This window comes from Diplotaxodon limnothrissa, linkage group LG3, assembly GCF_057381915.1.
Source record: "Diplotaxodon limnothrissa isolate DT_005_m linkage group LG3, D_limnothrissa_male_GT1.1, whole genome shotgun sequence".
In the NCBI taxonomy this organism is placed as follows: Eukaryota; Metazoa; Chordata; class Actinopteri; order Cichliformes; family Cichlidae; genus Diplotaxodon; species Diplotaxodon limnothrissa.
In genome coordinates, this window is record NC_140598.1 from 65,595,074 (window position 1) to 65,616,619 (window position 21,546).

Sequence of the window (21,546 nt, forward strand, 5' to 3'; positions counted from 1 at the left end):
ATTTTTCACTAAAATTGTTGTCAAGAGCCAAGTAACAGTTGAATTATATTCCATAGATGTCGCATGTAGTCCAGTCTGTGTGGAATCATTTCCTGTCAGATAGTTAAGACTACACACGTATGGAATGTAGTGAAAAAAATTGCATTTTAAATGTGACAATCCGATTATTAAGTGATGACGTGACGAATCCTACTTCCGGGTCTAAAGTAGTCTGCATTTAATATGGCTTTTGTGTTGTTAACATGTTTAATCTAATCATTTATTTAAGCTCAGTTTTTAAAACCTTAGGATGTAACTACAGCCCAACCCATGCAGCAGTATATGAATGACTAACCTCGTATTGTGGATGGATTATCTCAGTTGTTCTCCTGGCTGAAGTTTGGTCCTTTTACAGCATCCTGACATGCGATTACATTTGACCACCGAGAACACTCACGTTAACTTTTATCGAGTGGAAAAAAAGTTAGCTTGTTTATATTATGCTAACATAGCTGTGTCGCTAGCGGTCATGTAGCACATCATTATATACCAGCTAGCCAAACTTCAGTAACCCTACAAACGTCACTGCTGTTTAGTTTTCTGTCTTCATTTATGTTGGAAGTAATAAGAAAGCTGTACGTTTTAATTTGTTTCCAAAACCCCGCAGTCAGGACGTGCTATATTGTATTTAGATGGAAGCTAGCGAGCTAACTCCCTGCTAACTTCTAACTCCGTTAAATGTCATAAATTCCCTTTTCATGGATGCCTGGATGTTAAACTCAGTTGTTACACCTGGTAGAGCAGAACGCTGATCATTTTATTAAAGATGAAAGACTTAAGACAGTGTTTTAACTCTCAGTAATGCCACAGTGATCATTTGATATATGGACCTGCAGCGGAGTTTAGGCCCAGACACGGCTAGTGATGTCAGACTGAACGATCGGATATGGTTGCTACTTGTATCAATATTGTAATAATAGTGAAATATAACCCCTGTGTTACATCTATAGCTTCACTGATATCTTTGCTTCTGTTCTATCTCTAGTAATGCATGCTAAATGTAAATAGCATACTCCCATATTGATTTGGGTGACTTGCATCAAATGCTTGGCAAAAGCCTTGTGACCAGTCTGGAGAAAGTCTGGGTTTAGACGTTTACAGTTAACTCTGATTATTTTTCAGTTCAGGCAAGATTTGCTTCTTTTTAAACTGTGCTTTTTCTCAGCCAACTGTTTATGTTGATAAGCTATTTCTATTCAGTTTTGTAATTTCCATAATATATCCCTCTGGGTTTGACTGGTGGTACGGTAATAACCCTGTTCATTTCCAGGGGAGTAAACACTGGCCTATGAAATAACATTAACGGTACCTAATGACAAGGTGGAAAAATGTTGCAGTAAAGGCCTGCAGCCTCCTCAAGAATCAGCAGAACTGTAAACATGCTTAATAACATCCAAGTTACAAATTGCTGCCATTTCTGTAAGCTCATTTTCACATGAAGGTTTACGCAAATTATTCAGGATAAACTGTGCTTGAACCCCAGTAGCTGGGAACAGGGAAAACACTACGTATAATAATGTACATGGATTAATAATGTATCTCCTTCATGTAATTAGAGTAGCTCCAAGAATACATTTGCTCGAATTAGGCCCTGAAAGTATTTCCACTGTGTTTAATGTTGCATTCAATACGAGTTCCACAATGCACCGCTAACCCAGATCAACTTTAACTGTCATTAAAAAAACAATCTCAGGCAACAGTCAATCGTTAATAGCTTAATTTGTTAATGATCGGGGGTTTTAGGCTGATGACTTCAGTGTTGGATACAAGATGTGCTTACTTGTATAAAGCGAAGCAAAGGAGTGGAACAAAAGAGCTGGTAATGGGTGTGTATGACACAGCAAAAACAACTGCCAAAAAGCAACACGAAGAACGTGGCAGAATGGGACGAGAGAGAGGGATGGGGATTATGATAATACTGAAGTGACATCTGTTCAGCTGTGCCAAGCAGCTGTATCAGCTGAAAGGGAAGAAGCCCGAGCCAGGACGGGAGCCTCTGTTGATCCCACCATGACAGCAAAGGTAGCCAGGGTAGACACAAAGAACACACAGCCGCACACAAATATAGGCTGAAAGGTTAAGTATTAAAATATACGGCCCCAAAAGCTGTGCTTTTGAATCCATCCCTCAAAAAATGATAATTTTTTTGTTACATTTTGTTGACCAAATTACATTATGTACATCAGTAAAAACATTTTAGTATAAAAGATCTTGATATGTTAAGTGTTTCTCAATGTTTTTAAAGAGTATTTATTTTTGTGCGCAGTAACATTTGATAAGATAACATTAGCAATGTCATTCTCTCAGAAAGTAAGGTTAGCTTAAGGTTAGCACTCGGCTGGATTGCCATAAAGTAACTTTATGCAGGGGTCAGTGCTTCATACATTGCTCATCTACAGAGAGTACAAAATGCTGCAGCTCGTCTTTTAACTGGCACTCGAAAGTTTGTGCACATTTCCCCTATTTTAGCTTCACTTCACTGGCTGCCCATTCCTTTTAAGATTCATTTTAAAATTCTTTTATTTGCTTTTAAAGCCCTCCATGGCCTAGCCCCATCTTATCTCTCTGAGCCGCCTACCTGCTCTCTCAGGTCTGCTAATCAGCTGTTCCTGAATGTACCCAGGACTGAGCGTAAACATAGAGGAGAAACTGTGGAACGATCTCTTCTCTGACTGTTTCACTGTGGCCTTTGACACCTTGTGAGATGTTGGTTTTAGTTTTAGTCTTATTTTAGTTGTTTTAGTCGATTCTATGCTGTTTTATCTTGTTTTTTAATTTAGGGCTGTTTTAATTTTTTATTTTTATGTATTATGTGTTTTATTGTTCGCTGTTTTTTATTAAAAGAGCGCTAGTTTAATTTAAATTAAATACAACCTTAGTTTACATTAAATAAACTCAGAAAATGTTGCTATGATTAAACAAGATTTTGAGCATTTTACCCAGTGACTTTATTAATTATTAAGTTCTGGTTTTGGAGATGTGACTTTCCTTAAACTGTATAGTTACAGGACAGGAACTGGTTGTATTAATGTTTAAACAACACCCATGGACATTAATACCAATGGGAAGTCATTAACCACTAGATTATTCCCACTCATACCAAGAAAACTCTCAACTCAAGGCTTCATAAGGAAACATCACAAACATACTGGTCCTTCTTTCAGATGGAACACCACCAGTTTCTCTTTCTGCAATACTCTCCACGAAAGAGAAAAATCACAGATCATCGCTATTTCTATATTCAAAGGTACTTGCATGTCAGGTGAATATGATGGTAATGTACTGTCAATATTAAAGGAAAACTTTACCCCAAGTTTGTGATTATTTGGTCCACTTCGTGTTAGTCAGACACATTGTTATTCATTTATTTTATATGGATTTCTGAGGCTTCCAGTGTTTGCAGCAGAACACTTATTATAATGTAGAAGCTGCTAATAGAAAATGGATTTCTCATTTTGTGCCCTATCTGGCTATCTATCTGAACAATGCTCGCTTCACACCAATATTGTGGGATAAAACTGTGTTTGCTACATCATTTGCTCTTTTGGTTCTGAAAAGTCTGATTCAAACCCTAATAAAATGCAGTTTGGCAAGAAGAAGCTGCAATTGTGGGCATGTAACAGCTGCAGAAGGGAACAAAGTGAAGTCTGGAGAACAAACAGGGAAAAAAAACACAATTAATTTCTCCTACTTGTAGCTGTTAAGTGCTTTTGTATTTTAGCAGTTTGAGCAGATTTTGCAAAACTCTGTCTTCTTCTGTATTGATTTCTAAATGTTCTATAATTAATGTTGTTCGTTTACAAAATAAAAAGAAAAATTGAAAAATATTTGGAAGAATTTGCTTGCAATAACAAATCCAAGAAATAAAATCCCAATCTAGTCCTGCTATAAATCAGTTATTTATTTATGTTAGATTGCATCTATGTTCCTATCATATACATTCAAACACACTCTAATGTACTTATTTACAGTACCAATCAGAACAATGGGCAAACACCATGTGACCAGAGTGATACTATTTTCAGTTGATAGAGCTAAATAGGTGAATAATATTAAAGTCTTTGCCATATGAGTTTGACAAACTGCCTGGCATAGAAAAGCTGTAATCATGTTTCAGAAACCATATTTTAAAGGCTATGTTTGACCGTTGTGTAATATTGCAGGCACTGGAATCAGATGGGATATTTTAGCAGCACAACTTTCAAACTCTCTTGCACTGCGCAGCTGCTGGACATTTACTCAAAGGATACCGAAAGGGCATGATGCTATTGTACACAAACACCTACTTGTGACGCTGCAGTCTGAATCTAAATACAGAAATAAAGAAAGGACCTTTTCCATGCTGGATCAGATTAGAGAAAACAGAAGACATAAAAGGTGTTAATACTTATTTGGTAGTTAGTAAGGATGGGAATTGATAAAAAAAAAACAACCCAATACCTAAATAGTATTAGCAGCATAAAGCAGTTGTTTCTGTCCATGAGTCTGTGCTGCACTTCATCTCATCCTTTTGTACAGTAAAAAAAAATGAAAGTAATCCATATCTATGCTACCGACTGTGCCACTATTTTCATTTTCCTGCACCCAAACTGAAATCAGCTGTGGTGGAAGCAATGGGCGAGCAGACTAACGGTTCCAAGGAGTTGAACTACTGGGAATTTAGGAATTTTCTACAAGAACCGGTTCTCTATTCCCATCCTTAGTAGTTAGTAAAAGCCTGAGAACATGTCCAGCTTCTTGTTTCTTTGCTTGCCTTAGAGATTGACAGTACACAGCTAGATGAGGCCAGTTGGTTTTACCTTTCAGGACAGGGGCTGACTACCTAGAGACAAGTTAAGCTAGGTTCTTGGTCCCAATCACATCGTCCCCAGTAACTTGCTCAAATTGTTGAACAGATTTTAGGGCCAGAAAGCTCATCTCAGTCCCTCAGCTTCATCACTTACTGTCACCATTAGAGCCCTCAGACAACCAATGACAGTGTCCTATTTTATTTCTAATGCCCCTTTAGCCTTTTTTCCCTGTGCTACCCATTGTGAGTCTGTTCCCTTTCTCTCCATCTTGTTGTTCTCTGACTCTAAACCTTGTCTTTTCTTGCTTCATGTGATGCCCTTTTTCCTACTTACCCATTCTCAACAGTTTTCCCTTTTCAGCTCTTTTCTTTGTCTTTTGGTTTTGTGCCATTTTCTTTTATCTTCCCTTCACCCACTATATCCTATACTTCTCTTATCGTTTCTTCTCCCACCCCCGCTACTTTCTGTCTCAGTCCCAAAGGCCTTGGGCTCCCAACAGTGGATTATCACACATCTAAGGAACTGGGCTCACTCTGTGCTGTTAGCTCCAATTAGTTGTGGGATAGCACAGTCAGTCAGTCTTTTAGGTTCTTAACTGGCAACATTATTTTCACAATTCCATGTGCAGAAATATTTATTTGAATGGACAAATAATTGTTGTTTGGGAATATATTTTTAAAATGTGTCTTGATGATACCCTCTTGAGATTGCAGTGGAATTACAGTAATATGTGTTACCAAAGATAGCCACTATTGTGCGTACACCCCATAATTTAAGAGAATTGGGGCAGGATGCGCACGTGCATTTGTGTGAACATCGCCAACCCTAAACTGTTCCAGTCTCTTCCTTGGATAACAGGCTGCCAATTTGATCAGCGCCCAATTATAGCAATTGTTCAAATATGGAAGAGGAGGAGGCTTAAAAAGAAGAAGAAAACTGCAGAGACTTAAGCAAGACTAGAGATCAAAAAGGGAAGATGGAAACCACAAAAAATAGACATCAAAGAGAAGAAAATGCCAAATGATGGGTGAACAGGTAGAAAGAGAAAGTAAAGTGATGAAAAGATTTTGATTCCAAAAGATATATACAAATGACTCTCAGATCCAACATGAAGCAAATCAAGGACAAGTTTGACTGAATTTGCTATTATTTTACAGAGACAAAACCCTAATCGTTGGTAGTAAGATTCAGGAAACGTGGTCTCTGAAAGAAAAGAAAACTGAGAGAAACTAGTAGGTTTTTTAGAAGTGTCACTTTGAGTGCATTTTGAAACTCTATAGATGGTGAATTTAAAAAAAAACAAAAGTACTGCAGCTGCTTCCTGTATTAGCAAATGCATCTGTATAAGTCCACAACTAAAATCAAGTGACAAAGTAAATGCCATGCCCTTTTCATTTTGCAGTGTCCAGAATATTTCTGTTAAACTGGAGCTCTCTGTAAAGTTTTCTTCTCTGCTTCAGTAGATGCTTTTCTTAAAATGCCTTTTTCACATTTTAATAGTAGAGGTGGTCCATTATTGTGATTTCTGAAACATGACCAATAATTATAAAGGAGTTGAAGAATAAGAGACAATTTCACAAACCTCTTTAACCATTGGACGGACTTCCGGTGGCTCGTAGCACCGCATGGCCGCATAGAGAGTGACCTCCGGCACCAACCGTGTGTTTCCCCGGACTCGAGAGCTGTATTAGGGCTACATTGCCATTTTTCGACTCAAGAATGAGTGGGGATAAATCTAAAAAGGGAGGATACGGGCTACGAAACATTCTTGACTGTGAAATGGAGAAGGACGCCGCGGCTAGTGAGGCAAGCCTCGCATCGGGACAAGATGGCGACCGAGGTGAAGGTCTGGGTTGGCTTCGGGATGCTGTGAGTAGCGTACTGGTGGCCGAAATGGCTACATTGCGAACCGAATTGAAGAGTGACTTCAAAGCATTCGGTATGGAATTTCGGGAGGATGTAAAGAAGCAAATGGCCGAACTCTCTAAGGAATTGAATCAAAGATTACACGAGATGGCGGATCAGGTGGAGGAGATGACTGGTCGGCTAAAGCACGTCGAGGACAACATGGCTGACTCGGAACGCTGGGACATTGGTGTTAGGGATACACTTGTGCAGCTGTTGGAAAATCAACGGGCGCTTCAGGAAAAGGTGTCCGATATGGAGGGCCGCGCTAGACGCAAGAACATCCGGATCTACGGCGTACCGGAAAACTCGGAGGGCTCGTCGGTGACTACCTTTGTTGAAAATCTGATCAAAGAACACCTAGGCGAAGATTTCGGCCCGGACCGTGCTCTCGGCATTGAGCGCGCACACCGCGCGTTGGGACCGAAACCACCCCCGAACGCCCCACCACGCTCAATAATAGTGCGCTTCCTCCGGTTCTCTGTTAAAGAAGAGATTCTCCGCACGGCGTGGAACAAAGGGGTACATATCCAAAACAAACGGGTGTATTTCGATCATGACTACTCTCTGGAAGTGCAGAAAAGGAGACGGGAATATATCCCAGTTAAGAAGGCTTTGAAGGACAACGGGATCCGTTTCCAGACACCACTAAGTAAGATGCGAGTGTTTTATGCGTCAGGCAATGTCCTATATAATACCGCGAGCCAAGCTGCCGAGGATTTAAGAAAGCGGGGAATAGCCGTGGGTAAGATCACCTTGGGGAACCAAACCAACAGGATGACAGAGGACACGATAAAGCAGCTACTTCCTTGGGAAACGCAGACAGCACACTGCGGGGGCGGCTTCCAGCAGCACGTGCGGGAAAAACTCCAAGCATTCCGGAGGGAGCAAGAAAAAGTGTCAGCAGACGAGTGAACAGCTGATGGCGGGACAACGGTGAGATAGCTGGCGGTAGAGTTTTGATAATCTAACCGCAGGAACACTGACTTTCGTATCCTTCAGAATTCATATTTCTTTAGGTTGGTGCCTACGGACATGGTTAGAGAACCACCACGTTATGTCTAGTAGCGATAAGAGACTGTTTCGTTTATTTTTTGCCCTTTTTTGGCTTTTTTGTCGGTCACTCCCCTCTTGTCGGATGAGGGGCCCCACCCTGTGGCCAGTCCCCTCAATGTCAAAGGATACTGTTATATCCTTTGTATTGGAAGCTCCTGTTAATGTTTTGTGTGTTTGCTGTTCAGTGAGTTCTGGTTGTGATGTTCTGAGGTCTGGGTTGATTATGTTGTATTCCACATATCCACTTGATGGCTTATAATTTCTATAAAATGCTGTCACTAAATGTAAATGGCCTGAATAGCCCTATTAAAAGAAGCAAATTAATTGCCAAATTGAAAAAGGAGACAGTAGACTTGGCATATTGGCAAGAAACTCATCTAGATAATGCAGAACATGAGAAATTAAAAAAGATGGGTTTCAGACATACATTTTATTCATCGTATAGGGCCGGGAAAAAACGAGGAGTAGCTATCCTTATCTCAAATAAAATAAAATTTGAACATATATCTACTATAAGTGATAAGGAAGGTCGGTTTGTTTTAGTAAAAGGTAGAATAGAGAATAAGACGGTCACACTATTAAATGTCTATGCACCCCCAGGAAGCAACGCAAGCTTCTTTAAGAAGATATTTGATTTGATCTCTAAGGAAACAGTGGGAACTCTTATTTGTGCAGGAGATTTTAATTTACTGTTAAATCCCAGATTAGACTCAAATAATAGGGACAGGAAAAGCACGTCTGGAGGGAAACGGGTTAAAGGAATGTTAACGGAATTAGGGCTTATTGACGTGTGGCGATCTATCCATGGGTCAGCGTCAGGATTCACTTTTTACTCTGCTCGACACTCAGTGTATTCGAGGATAGATTACTGTTTTATGTTTAATAGGGATTTACACAGGATAAAAGATTGCAGAATAGGTCCAAGAGATGTCTCTGACCACAGTGGACTTTATATAACGTTACATTTGGACGGGACACGGAAGACAACTTTGTGGAGACTAAATACCGGTATGTTAAATGACCCCGCTTTTGTGAAACAAATGACAGCCGATCTTAACTTGTACCTGCAGGACAATGATAATGGAGAGACAAATCACAGTATTGTATGGGATGCAGCCAAAGCTGTCCTCAGAGGTAAAATAATTGCGTGGTCGACCATGATTAAAAAGAAAAAGTCACAAGAATTGTTACAACTGCAGAATAGATTAATGGCCTTGGAACAGTCAGGTCTAAAGGATAAAAATACTACAGTAACCCACCAGATCAGACAGATTAAGCAGGAGATAGATAAGATATTGAGCGAAGAAGTAGAGAAAAACATAAGGTTCATGAAACAGAGGTATTATGAGGCGGGGCCTAAGGCGGCGAAGCAGTTGGCGTGGCGGATTAGAAAACAGCAAGCTGAAAATAATATTTATAAGATTAGAGACCCGGTTGGTAACAATGTTGTAACTGACCTGGATAAAATTCAAAAAGCGTTTGAAAAGTATTACAAATCCTTATATAGTCAATCTACTCAGGGTGATGTAAATAAGATGACTGACTTTTTGAATTCCTTAGACCTGCCTACGATTGGTTGAGAAGCAAATAGTAAGTTAACGTCCTTAATATCTCGGGAAGAAATAATTAAAGCTATCTCCAGCCTTAAATCCAATAAATCACCAGGTACCGATGGGCTCCCTGCCGAATGGTACAAAGCCATGAGGGAAAGCCTTCTTCCCCTGTTGGAAACTAGTTTTAACTACATTTTGAAAGGAGGTCTGGTACCTCCCTCTTGGAAGGAGGCCTTCATATCGGTTTTGCCAAAGGGGGGACAGGATAGACTAAACTGCAAATCTTATAGGCCTATAAGTGTCCTGAACTCAGACTATAAACTATACACAACTATTTTGGTGCGAAGAATGGATGCTGTAATGCCTTCTTTGATTGATGAAGACCAAACGGGTTTCTTGAAAAATAGACAAACCCACGATAATATTAGACGAGCTTTACACATCATCGAACACATTAATAATAAGAAAAAAAGCTCAATTATTCTCAGCTTAGATGCTGAAAAAGCATATGATTCAGTGAATTGGGACTTCCTCTTCCTAGTGATGAAAAGATTTGGTTTCTGTAGCGAGTTTATAAGATGTTTCCAAGCTCTTTATTCTCTCCCTACTGCCAGAATAAAAATTAACGGTAGCCTCTCCGATACTATTTTTTTAGAACGAGGATGTAGACAGGGGTGTCCAGCAAGCCCCTACCTCTTCAACTTGTTTATCGAACCTCTAGCCCAGGCTATACGTCAGGAAACATCGTTGAAAGGGATTGTAATAGGAGAGGACGAGTACAAGGTGTGTTTATATGCAGATGATGTCTTGGTGACAATCATGGATCCCAGCTCAGGTATACCAGTATTAATGGGGATGTTGGAAACATATGGCCTGTATTCAGGGTATGTCCTTAATGTCAAAAAAACTCAAGTTCTGTCATTTAATTTTTCTCCGGACCAGACACTACTGGCAAAATTCAAGTTTAATTGGGAGGCAACTGCTATCAAATATTTGGGAGTGTTTCTGCCTAGAGATCTGACACAACTGTACGATATTAATTACAGTCGTATTAATAGAGAAATATATAGCGATCTCAACATTTGGGCCTTGCTCCCTCTCGACCTTGGCAACAGGATACAGATAATTAAAATGAATATTCTCCCCAAACTACTCTATCTTTTTCTTGCTTTACCTATTCAAATTCCAGAGAAGCAATTCAGGGAATGGAATAAGCAGATTTCGAGATTCATTTGGCTTAACAAAAGACCACGGGTGAAGTTCTCTACTTTGCAGTTGCCGAAAGACAAAGGGGGCTTGGCTCTACCTTCATTAAGGAATTACTACTTATCTGCTCAGCTGAGGTCCTTGGTGTGTTGGTGTAATCCATCTTTTTGTGCGAGGTGGAAGACTATTGAGATGTCTCTCTCAGACACGCCAATCCAGTCTAGACTTGGTCACGCGGCTTCTGATTTGGACGATACCTTGACGCCCAGCCACTGGGTCACTTTTACATTAAAAATATGGAGGGGAGTGGTCAAGCAGGCGCAACTCCAGGAAGAGATAAAACTTCTGAGGTGGCCAGCGTATGACCCTGATTTTCTACCTGCTTCCCACGATAGTAGATTTAAACAATGGGTGTGGCATGGAATCACTGCTGGGTGTTTGGTTATTGTAAAATCTAAAATTATGGCTTTTGATACCCTATGCAAGACTTACGATCTCGGGAAACAAGACTTTTTTCGATACTTGCAACTCCGTGACTATATTGGCAAAAGACTGAAGAGCTGTGTCTGTGGAGACTTCTCGATTGTTAATATTTTCATTGGTGCTTATGACTCTGGGAGTAACAAAGCCTTGATAAGTAAACTGTATAAATGTCTGATTAAGCTCAAAGGGCACTCAACGATTTACATAAAGCAGAAATGGGAAAAAGAAATGGACATTGTGATTACAGAAGATGGGTGGGCACGGATCTGGGAGACACAGTTTACCACGACTAACTCCAACATGTGGCGGGACTTCTGCTGGAAGAACATTATACGCTATTTCATAACGCCTAAACAGAAGTCTAAATTCAGTGCTACACCTGCGTTTTGCTGGAGGAATTGTGGGGAAGTCATGGCTGATTACGGTCATATATTCTGGTCCTGCCCACTCATACGACCCTTCTGGACGGAAGTTATAAAGATAATTACAGAGGTGTTGGGATTCCACGTGTCTTGTACATTTACCTCATTGTATCTGGGATATTTTACAGACGATTTAGTTGCAGATGATGTTTACCTTCTGAAAGTTCTCTTGGCTTCTGCGAAGAAGGCCATAACAAAACGCTGGCTCTGTAGAGATCCTCCCACTGTAACACTTTTTACCTCTATAGTGGAAGACGTCAAATTGATGGAATGTATGACTTTCACTCTGCGACTGCAGGGAGATTTGGGAAGGAGACGGTGGAGAAAATGGCTGGACTTTACAGCTTGTGGCAGCACCCTTTGATGCATAGAATTAGCAATGCAGACTTGTTGACGTATGTATGTGTGGATGTGCAGATGTATGTACAGGTGTATGTTATCTTCCCATGACCTCATACTGTTTCTGTTTTTTCTTTTTTCTTTTATCTTGTTGCATAAAAATGTTCCTAAACAAATAAAAAGTGTCAAAAAAAAAAAAAAACCTCTTTAACCATTCAAAACATTTCACATAGCGTATGTAGAGGAGACGAGAATAACAACATCAAATTAGTTGCACGACTGTCTCCCACGGTTCATCTGGCCTCCAGATGCGCTCCCACTCCACCTGAGTGGGCCAAGTTGTTAGAGTAAAATCAGCAAAAGTCTTTTGTGTGGACAGAGCACAAGGAAAGCAGAAGCAAAGGTCCATGTAATTGCCCTCCCCTCTTCTCCTCCACCTGAACCGATTAATGGATGGAGGCAATCTCAGACTACTTTTAAAATGGTAACGAGTGAGGGGGGCACTGGCTGGCCTCAGATAAAAAGTGTCTGAGGTCTAAGTCAAAAACAGTTTCTGCCTGATGTACCCACTCACTCCTATTAGTTCTGCTGAATATCAAGGAAGGGGCTAATGGGCAAGTATTTGGATGAATGAAGCACTTTATCCTATAGAAGAGCATGTTGGAGAGGATATGGTAAAGCCAATGAAATGTCCTACTTAAATTTTGACCCGAGTGTAAAAGTAGGTTGTCAAACTGACTTTCACTTATAGGGTATTTTCCCCGAAATTACCAACAGAGTAATAGAACTATCCAGAGTTATAAGGACACTCACATTCTTTGTCTCTGTTATTATGGCAGAGAGGCTGGCAACACTTTGCCAGTATATAGAAGTGCATCTCAGAACATCTGAGTGATTAGCTAGATGACAGTCGACTACAAAGGCCTGAGTCTGTGAATTTATTTCCCAAATTTGTTTGGGAAATGCCAGGATATTGTTGTTAAGCTACAATGTTATTTGCTAGTGCTGATGAAGCACAGAACGACAATGTTATGTGTCAACTGCCACAGTAGAATTAATCTCTTGTTAATATACAAGTCTAAGCTTATTAAGTCACAGTCTAGCTGGCATATGTCCTGTATTGGATAAATTAGGGATTAGGATTTGGGCTAAGATTAGGGTTTTCTTTGACAGGGTATTATAATGAGCTAGTCCAGTCCTGATTGACCTGTGCTTGAACATTGGGTCCAGATGCTTTGGAAGACTAGTGGGGAATCATTTCATCTCTCTAACATTCGCCTTGAATGTTATTCAGAATCATCCAAAAATTAGGAAAATCTAAAGTGTGCAACTATAATTTCCTGCTTCAGACGTCCCTGTAACTCTGTCATAATGATTAGGTCATCCTGTTTGATTCTCCACTTTACTAATAACCTCAATGAAATTTAAGTGAAGTTAACATATTATGCATCTGTGTATGTGTGTGTGTGTGTGTGGGGGGGGGGTGTTTTAAAATATGAGTTCCTCCCTTTTATTCCAGACTGTGATGAATTGTTTATGCGTGTGGTCCGTTTCTGGAAAATGTGAAGCGCCCCGAAGGGATGAGGTGGGGAGGGGGGTGTCGCACACTTAGAGGGAGCACTTGTATTTCACTGTTTTCACTTTAAAAATGAATGAGTGCATTCTTTCTCCTGAGCTCCAGAGTCTGTCTTTCTTTATTTCCCCTCAGTCCTTTTTTGCCTTAAACATTTTCTCCCACTTTGTCCTCAATAGCTGATTGATAACACTCTACTGTCACATAGTGATGGGAATGTCGCATGGACAAACAGCAGCTGTCAAGCTGGAGTTCACGGTCAGCTCGGCTATGAGCTTGACTCTCAATGGGGGCTCTTGTAGCTCTTGTTTTGCATGGAGTCATCCCGGGGTCTTGACCACCCTGTTGACTTTTTCCCAATAAAGGCTATTATCTCATTGTCTGCTAGCTTACAAACAAAAAACCACACAAACTGTCTGTAGTGGATCACTGTAGTTCTGGTATTACAAAATGGTTACGAGAGTGGAATGCTTCTTTCAGTAGGTTGCAGAGGTCACCCCAAACTTCCTTGGAATTAATTATGGAATTAAGTCGAGGATGCAGAGGCACGTTTCTGTCATTACTCATGAAGAAAATAGGCTCCCAGCTCATTTTAGCTTGACGTGTTTTATAGTACTTGTTGATTCTTACAATGATTCTGTGATTTATTTGAATAGAATTACAACTGGCAGGCATTGTGCTGTATTTTCTAAAAAGACGAGGATTTTTTTTCATACTGCTCTGGTTGGATTCTTAGCCCTTGCCAATTTTGTCCTTTAGTCCAATGCGCTGTATCTGCCAAGTGTAGTCATAGTCAACATACTGCTCCATACACTAGAGGCAATACAAGCATCTGGCTCCTGTGTTGTTCTGCAGTTTTGTCAATGTGGCTAGCTACGCTACTGCCAAATAAACGCTCTCCCTGCCTCCTGCCAGTAGTGATTTACAGCCAAATACATCCTTGCCCTGTCCACTTCATCCCCAAAGAAAAATCATTTTCCAATTGAACAGAATGTGGGCCTTGAGGACTGACACTACAGGGGGATCAAGAAACGGAATATTTTGTTGGCACGGCCATGTGGATGAATGATGAAAACCTAAGACTAACAGGTCTGATGTTAAGATGTTTTTCTTTTCACTTCTCCTTTTCATGCACATGACAGTGGATGGAATTGATGTGTGCCACTCTTAGAAAGCTATAATTATAGATGTATAATGTAGACAGGGCTTACTCAGAAGCCGCAGGCAAAATGTATTTTGTGTGTGAGCAAGAATCCAAAAGGCTGTAGAGGTATGCATTTTCATGAGGATCTGCTTTTCCAACTTAGCTCTGGGAGATGATGTCTGTTCTGCATGTATTGACAGAATACGCTGCAACGCTTGGCTGAACCACGAAACCAATTCGCTGTGCTTTTATGTATTGTTAAGCTGTTCTGCTGTATCTCCAGTATTGCAAATCAATATAGTGATAGTGACATGATAAGAGACGATATAAAATAAAGCAGAGGTAAAAGTACCTTTTTGTATGGTGCCCACAAACGTGCCTGCTGCATCTTAGGATGTGTATCCATGACAACTTAGATTCTGGGCCGAGCTTTCAGCTTGATTCTCAGCAATCTAATGAACAATATAAAAAAGTTAATCAATATTACAATAAAAACAAAGGCTTGAGCCGGAGGCTTGAACGTGAATGATTAAAAAAAAAGCAAGAATGGCTTGGGGAGCAAAAGTACTAAGTGTACTGCACGATAGATCTAATCCTTGTGTCAAGGGATTATCTGCCTGCATAGTAAGAGTGTGAAGCTTTGCACCAGTGTCTCATTAGGACAAGGACAGCTGTGCAGAGGCGGACAGCCTGTTTCCAGAGACACCGCTTGAGTCACAGTAGGCCAACGAGCAATTGGAGAACACTTGCTATATGCTGTGTGACTCAGAGGGCCACACGAATGCTCAGTCAGATATGGATGCTGATCCCTCATCAGGAAAGAAAGTTTTTGTGAAAGTCAGAAAGCAGCTTGGGCGTTGACACCGAAGCTGCTACCAGGGTTGTTATCAGTCCCAGGAAGCAGCCTGCAGCTCAAGGAGATGTCCTCTGTTCCAGTTTTCTGGAATCCATCAACATCTTTGGAAGCCAAGCCCCACTGGGGTTGAGACTCGTGAGTTTGGGTTGCTTTGAGCCAAGCACCTCAAGATTCCACTGAGAGGCTTTGATGGCAGTCTGCATTGTGGAAATTGGTGTAGAACAGTCAAAGCTTCTGTTTCTCCCCAGCTGTGGAGCTCCACAGCTAAACCAACCAACGAAAAATCTTTCAAGACACAGTTAAACACCTGCCATGCCTCAGAGGAAGGACTTTTAAAATTTTCAGTGTTTCTTTTTTATTAACCATAGCCTAAATGCTAGAGGTTCCTGACACAAGAGGGCATTATGAAAGCTCTGGGCATTACTTTATGCTAGAGGGTATTTTATGAGGCTAAATGTTCTGACAGGGATGAAAATATATTTGATAAAATGGTTGGCCTGCAGCCAAGCATCTTATTAAGTCAGCCAAGCAAGACAGTACTGCTTTCATCCTATCTGACTAAGAAATCAACCAGACGCTTGCCTCCTGTACTTGCTTCATTTTTTAGAGGCCACCCAGTCTTTTCAGTCATTGTTTTTTAAAAATTCAAGGACCTTCAACCTGAAAATAAAACCCAAAATTATGTATGGTCACCACAGAAAATATGGTGATACAGACTGTGCTTTCTTTCTACATTAAGATGTATCAGGAAAGTCTGTCGTACAGTTTGCAGCTTGATTCTCTGAGAGCAGCCACATTCACGAATTGCTGTTGGCAGCTGACTGTGGGTTGGACCCCTTGGCCAATCAAGTCCCCTCTGCCTAAGGACACGCTTGGGATTTTCACTTGCTCCTCGAAATGTAAGCCAGCCTGTCAATCACAACTCCAGGCCCTCCTGTGATCCCTGACCCACTGGTACTCTTGCCATGGCAACACAAATCCCAGTAGACTTTGATGTCAAGAACAGGAGTTCTAAAAAATATGAAAGACAAGCATCTCTGATCCAGTGCAGACACACACAGATTATGCCCTGGATCAAAATGTCTTGGCCATATGAGTAATATATTAATTTATATTATATATATTATATATATATTAATCTTTTTTTTTATTTTATGAGAAATATCAGAACCATAGTATAACTGTCCCCTAAGCCCAAAATAAATCTATATTTAACTTAAAATAAACATTTCATCTTCAAATCATCCCTCCCAAAAATCTGCTTAAGCTAATTCATACGTGCACGAAGGAGGGGAGGAGAAAAGCTTTGTATTTGCTCTCTTTGGAAGCAAAGTGGCAAGCAATGCTATTATTTGTTCAGGGTAATAGTTTCTCCAAGCAGCTTCAAGCAGAACTCAGCATAAAAATCAGCAGCAGTGCAGATGGAGTTCCCCTGCGGTTGCATATGCTTGAAATAAGGAATATGAGAGATTAGTTTCAATAGTGGCCACTCATTCGTCACATTTATGCAGTTGTATTGACTGACCAGCGGTGCTTTCAAATATAAGTATGGATTAAAAACATTCCCTCAAAGAGTGTTTGAGCCTCAATACAAAAGTGACAAAAAACAAGGGAGAAAATTACACACGATATAATTTGGGATGGGAATTATTACGAATTTAGCAGTTCCAATACTGATGTCATTTATGGATTTGATTCCTTATCAATTCTCATCGGGTTCTCAGTTACTCTAAGTCACCACCACTAAGCAGCATATCAAAGGCATTAGATTCAGGTGACCCTGAGGTACAATAGGTGTAGGCTGCTGGAGCATTCGCATGAGTATTTTTTTCCAGTTACCTTTCTCACTCACTCTGTGTTAATAGACCTCTCTGCATTGAATCACACTTGTTATTAATCTCTCGCTCCCTTCCACAGCATGTCTTTTGTCCCGTCTTCCTTCTCTCACCCCAACCAGTCGTGGCAGATGGCTGCCCCTCCATGAGCCTGGTTCTGCTAAAAGTTTCTTCCTGTTAAAAGGAAGTTCCTTCCCACTGTCGCCAAAGTGCTTGCTCATATGGAGTAATGTGATTGTTGGGGTGTATTATTGTGAGGTCGCCTTGAGGTGACTGTTGTTGTGGTTTGGTGCTGTATAAATAGAATTGAATTGAATTACATTTATGCAAATGAATTGCATGCTGTGTGGTTAAATATTTGTATGTTGAAGGTCAGACGAGGGTGGTTCAGAGGGTTGGTTAGTTCATCTTGTAACCGGAAGGTTGCCGGTTCAATCCCCGGCTCTGTCTCTCTTGGTCATCGTGTCCTTGGGCAAGACACTTCACCTACCACCTACTGGAGATGGGCTGATGGTGCGATATGGCAGCCTCGCTTCTGTCAGTCTGCCCCAGGGCAGCTGTGGCTGCAACTGTAGCTGCCTCCACCAGTGTGAGAGTGAATGAATAGTGGAATCGTAAAGCACTTTGAGGGTCTCGAAAAGTGCTATATAAATGCAATCCATTACTATTATTTCCGCTCTTTGCTGTGGTCAGTATTGGGATCATTACTCAAAATGTAGGTAATGTATTGCACAAATTACACAGAAAACGTTTCTTAATAATAATGCAATACATTCCTCAATTGCTCTCAGGAGAAAGCAATTTGTTTTACACTTTACTCATTGCTTTACTTTTGCGTTTCTCCATAACATGATCATTGTCTCATAACTGCCATTTAACCACACAAATCTAAAGGCTAAAATTCCTAGTTACCCTGTTAGTGTATTAAATGCATTATTCTTATTTTGTTCATGTAGAAGTTACCCGTTGGGTCAAAGATATTGTGATGCCACTTGCCACAAACCTGCCACCTGCAGCCTGAAATACAACTGTGCCTCTCTCTCCCTCTCTCTCTGACAAGTTATAAATGAGTGTGAAGAAAAGTAAACTGATGCGATTAGAGGCCTGGTTCTGCATTGCTTTGATGTAAAAAAAATGATGTATGTCACTGGTGTCAGAATAATCCCACGTATAACCATGCAATCAAAACCATGTGTAACCACAGTCTGCATGAAGGTATGGACATTATCATTCAGGAAACAAAGACTGCAGGTGAAAGCACTGCTAAGGTCGGCCACACTGCTAGCTAATGCTAACTAATGTGATACGGGGTGTGGTTGCTGTTTGCAGTGTTATAGCTTGTGGAAAGTGATCTATATTGATTATAGATGAGTGTAATTAATAGTTTCAAATAGCTTTAACCTAATCTGTTTGATTATGCTCAGATCAGATTTTTTCCCCTTTAAACAGCTAGTTTATTAGTCACGACGAACATTACTAGTACAAAAAACTAGAATCACTAAGTCCACCTTAGTGACTTGAAGTAGTGCAGATAAAGCCTCGCCTTGTCATCATGTTGAGGTTTTGGGCAGCTGCTTGTAAGTCTAATCGCAGCTACCTAAAACTTAGCTCTAATTTCACTAACTAAAAAGTTCTCTAAATAACTGTCTAAATGTCTCTCTCTCCACCATGTGTTTTTGCAGGTCATCCTTATCCTAACCAAGTACTACCACGCTGACTCCACCAAGGTCCTGGAAAGCTCACTGTGGCGGTAAGCTGATCGTTTAGACACCATGTGTGCTCTTGCTGGATGTCTTTATGTCATGTCTGGCCCCACTGTCGTGCAGACCTTTCATCAGCAAATCGCTTCCCTTGAACAGGAAGGTCAGCACTGGTCTAGTTATCTCTCCGCTGTGCCTCTTCAAGGAGACAAGGGTGAGACAAGGGTGAAACAGAGCGCTAGGGCGGACAAAACATCAGCAGGCAGCTACAACTAAAGTGGTAGACCGGAGAGTGGCGCTGTGAGGCCAGAGCGGGCATCTGTTTGGGCAGATAGCATATCAGCATGGCACAGGGCAGGATGGCTGGCAACAGCAGTGCCAGGGAAAGGGGTCAAGTCTGGCTGGCACTGCTTCCTCTATTTAGCAAAGCACTTGCTCACCAAAAACCCTTCTCACTTCTCTCACATTTGAACAGTGGAAAATACAATGTATCCATTCCACACCACTTGACAACAAGTACATCTTGTTTGCAAACATATATTCCCATAGAATATTAACCTTCAACTAAATTTACTTCCTCTCCCACAGCTTTCTGAGTGCTGAAATGGAACTGAGCCTGACCTTGTAGATAATGGGGTAGAGGGACTTAATTATATTCAAATTTCCTAATAAAAACTTAGAACACAGACAAAATATTAGCTAAAATTAGACATCTAGAAGATATTCATATAGAGCAAAATGTGTCTGATGATTGTACTTAATTCATGCCATTCACCTCACCGAGGACTCCATGACTTCAAAGCTTCAGCCTCTCATTAGCTCTGACTGTTTGTCCCCCTGGAGGACTGATATGAATAATGTACATATTTTTCCCCTTCCCCTGTTGATGATTTAATTGTTGCACTGTATGAATAATGCTGGGGACTCTCTACTGGACAGCTCATTCAAGAAAGAAAAAATCCTCCAAATCACTGCCAGTTTAGATCCAGTTCACACTGAATTTAGAGAGAGGAGAAGCTGGCCTCCTGCCTGCTGCCATCACTGTCCAAAAACAGGAATTTCCATGAAATTAGCAGTATCCATACAGCTATCTGACCGTGTCTTGTTAGGCATTATCTGTGGGGTGTAACTCAAATCCTTTGTAGCTGTTAGTTTGGGATGGTGCATAGACAACCACATTTCTACGGCCTATAGGCTTTGAAGTCCCAAGGCTGTAGGATCAAATGAGAAAGATGGGGGAGGATGAATGGGTTTGCCGTCTTACCCTGTCAGGTGGTGTTCATCTAGAAGCCAGGTTTCACACGGGGGTAAAGTTAACAACAGTGAGAGGAGAAAAGAATTTCCAGGACAGATGAGTTAATGAACTGAGGTCGTATTATCGCCTGAGTAGGCTTTTCTTGTGACTATAAGCAAAATATACTGGTACCTAGTGGAACACTTTCACTTAATATTTATGACTGACCCAACAATCTTGGATACAAATTAGTCAGTATGATTCATGTATACGCTTAAAAAAAGGACCAAAGTTAGCATTAAGATTCTGCTGTATTTACTAGTAACAGTGATTAATTGTCCTATGATGGCCTTGAATGCTTGACCCCGACACTTCACACACTTACCGTTTTCATGTAGGAATAACTGTTTGACTGTCAGAAAAAGCAGTTTAACAAAATGACCTAAACTCAAGCGCTGCTTACTGACTTTTTGAGACGCTTTTAATTGGATTTGGGGGACAGCTGACAAAAATCAAGAATGACATCCACATTCAATCCTGTTGCACAGAAAGGCAGACATTTTAATTATGGAGATGTCTGGTGTGATGGAACTTGAAGTCAAGTCTTTGATCCACGAAAGTGGTTTGACAGTGGACACAAAGCTAGATTTGTGCCCATTGTATTCAACTTGCTACTGTTTTTGTTACTGATCGGTTAATTTTAGTCACCAAAACTACTTGGTTAGGTGTATATCAGAGTGACAAGGCATTGTGTGACAGACCTGGGACTTGTTCTCCAGGTAAACAAAGTGATGTATAAGATGCCTGAATTGCTATATTGCCTTAATATGTGCTTACATAATGACAGTAAAGAGCCTTGAATCTTGAATTGAAAACATATGTTCAAATGTTTCTGTGAGACTAGCCTGGTACACTGAATGCTAAAGATCATCCGTGAGTAACCGTGACTTACCAAAACAAAGGCATAAACATGTCGTGATGTGGTTACCTTGGAGAAAACATGGGAAAGGCCTCTAAGCCATTGGCTAACTGCACACATTGAGCTGCCTTGCAGTTTTTCTCTAACAGTCAAGACTGTTTTCTTTTAATCAAACAGATAAACAAGTGGTAATCTTGTAGTTTAACAAAAATCCTTATTTTTCTTTGTCTTATTCCTTATATTTATCTTTATATTTATATGTTGTTTTTTACACTGGATGTCCTTCCTGTTGTAACCCTAAAAGAATTTGTGTTTCTTCCCAGGACTCACCCATGGATTGTTGCTCATAAGGCAAATGTGGAAACCACAACACTTTGGAGTCAGGCGCAAATCAAAACGTTTAGTGCGTTAATTTCAAGATATGAACATGAATTAAATAGCTAGCTACTGGAAGCACCGATGACCCTATATAATGTAAAAAAAATTCTACTC

General features: G+C 40.6%; 1 protein-coding gene across 1 annotated transcript in view; it reads left to right on the plus strand.

Annotated features, from left to right (window-relative positions):
* sorcs2 (sortilin-related VPS10 domain containing receptor 2) overlaps positions 1 to 21,546 on the plus strand; it is a 381,448-nt gene that overhangs the window by 83,527 nt on the left and 276,375 nt on the right. The window contains exon 2 of the mRNA XM_085349748.1: positions 18,884 to 18,951. Coding sequence (XP_085205874.1) covers positions 18,884 to 18,951 — 68 coding nt within the window. The remainder of the gene's footprint in view (positions 1 to 18,883; positions 18,952 to 21,546) is intronic.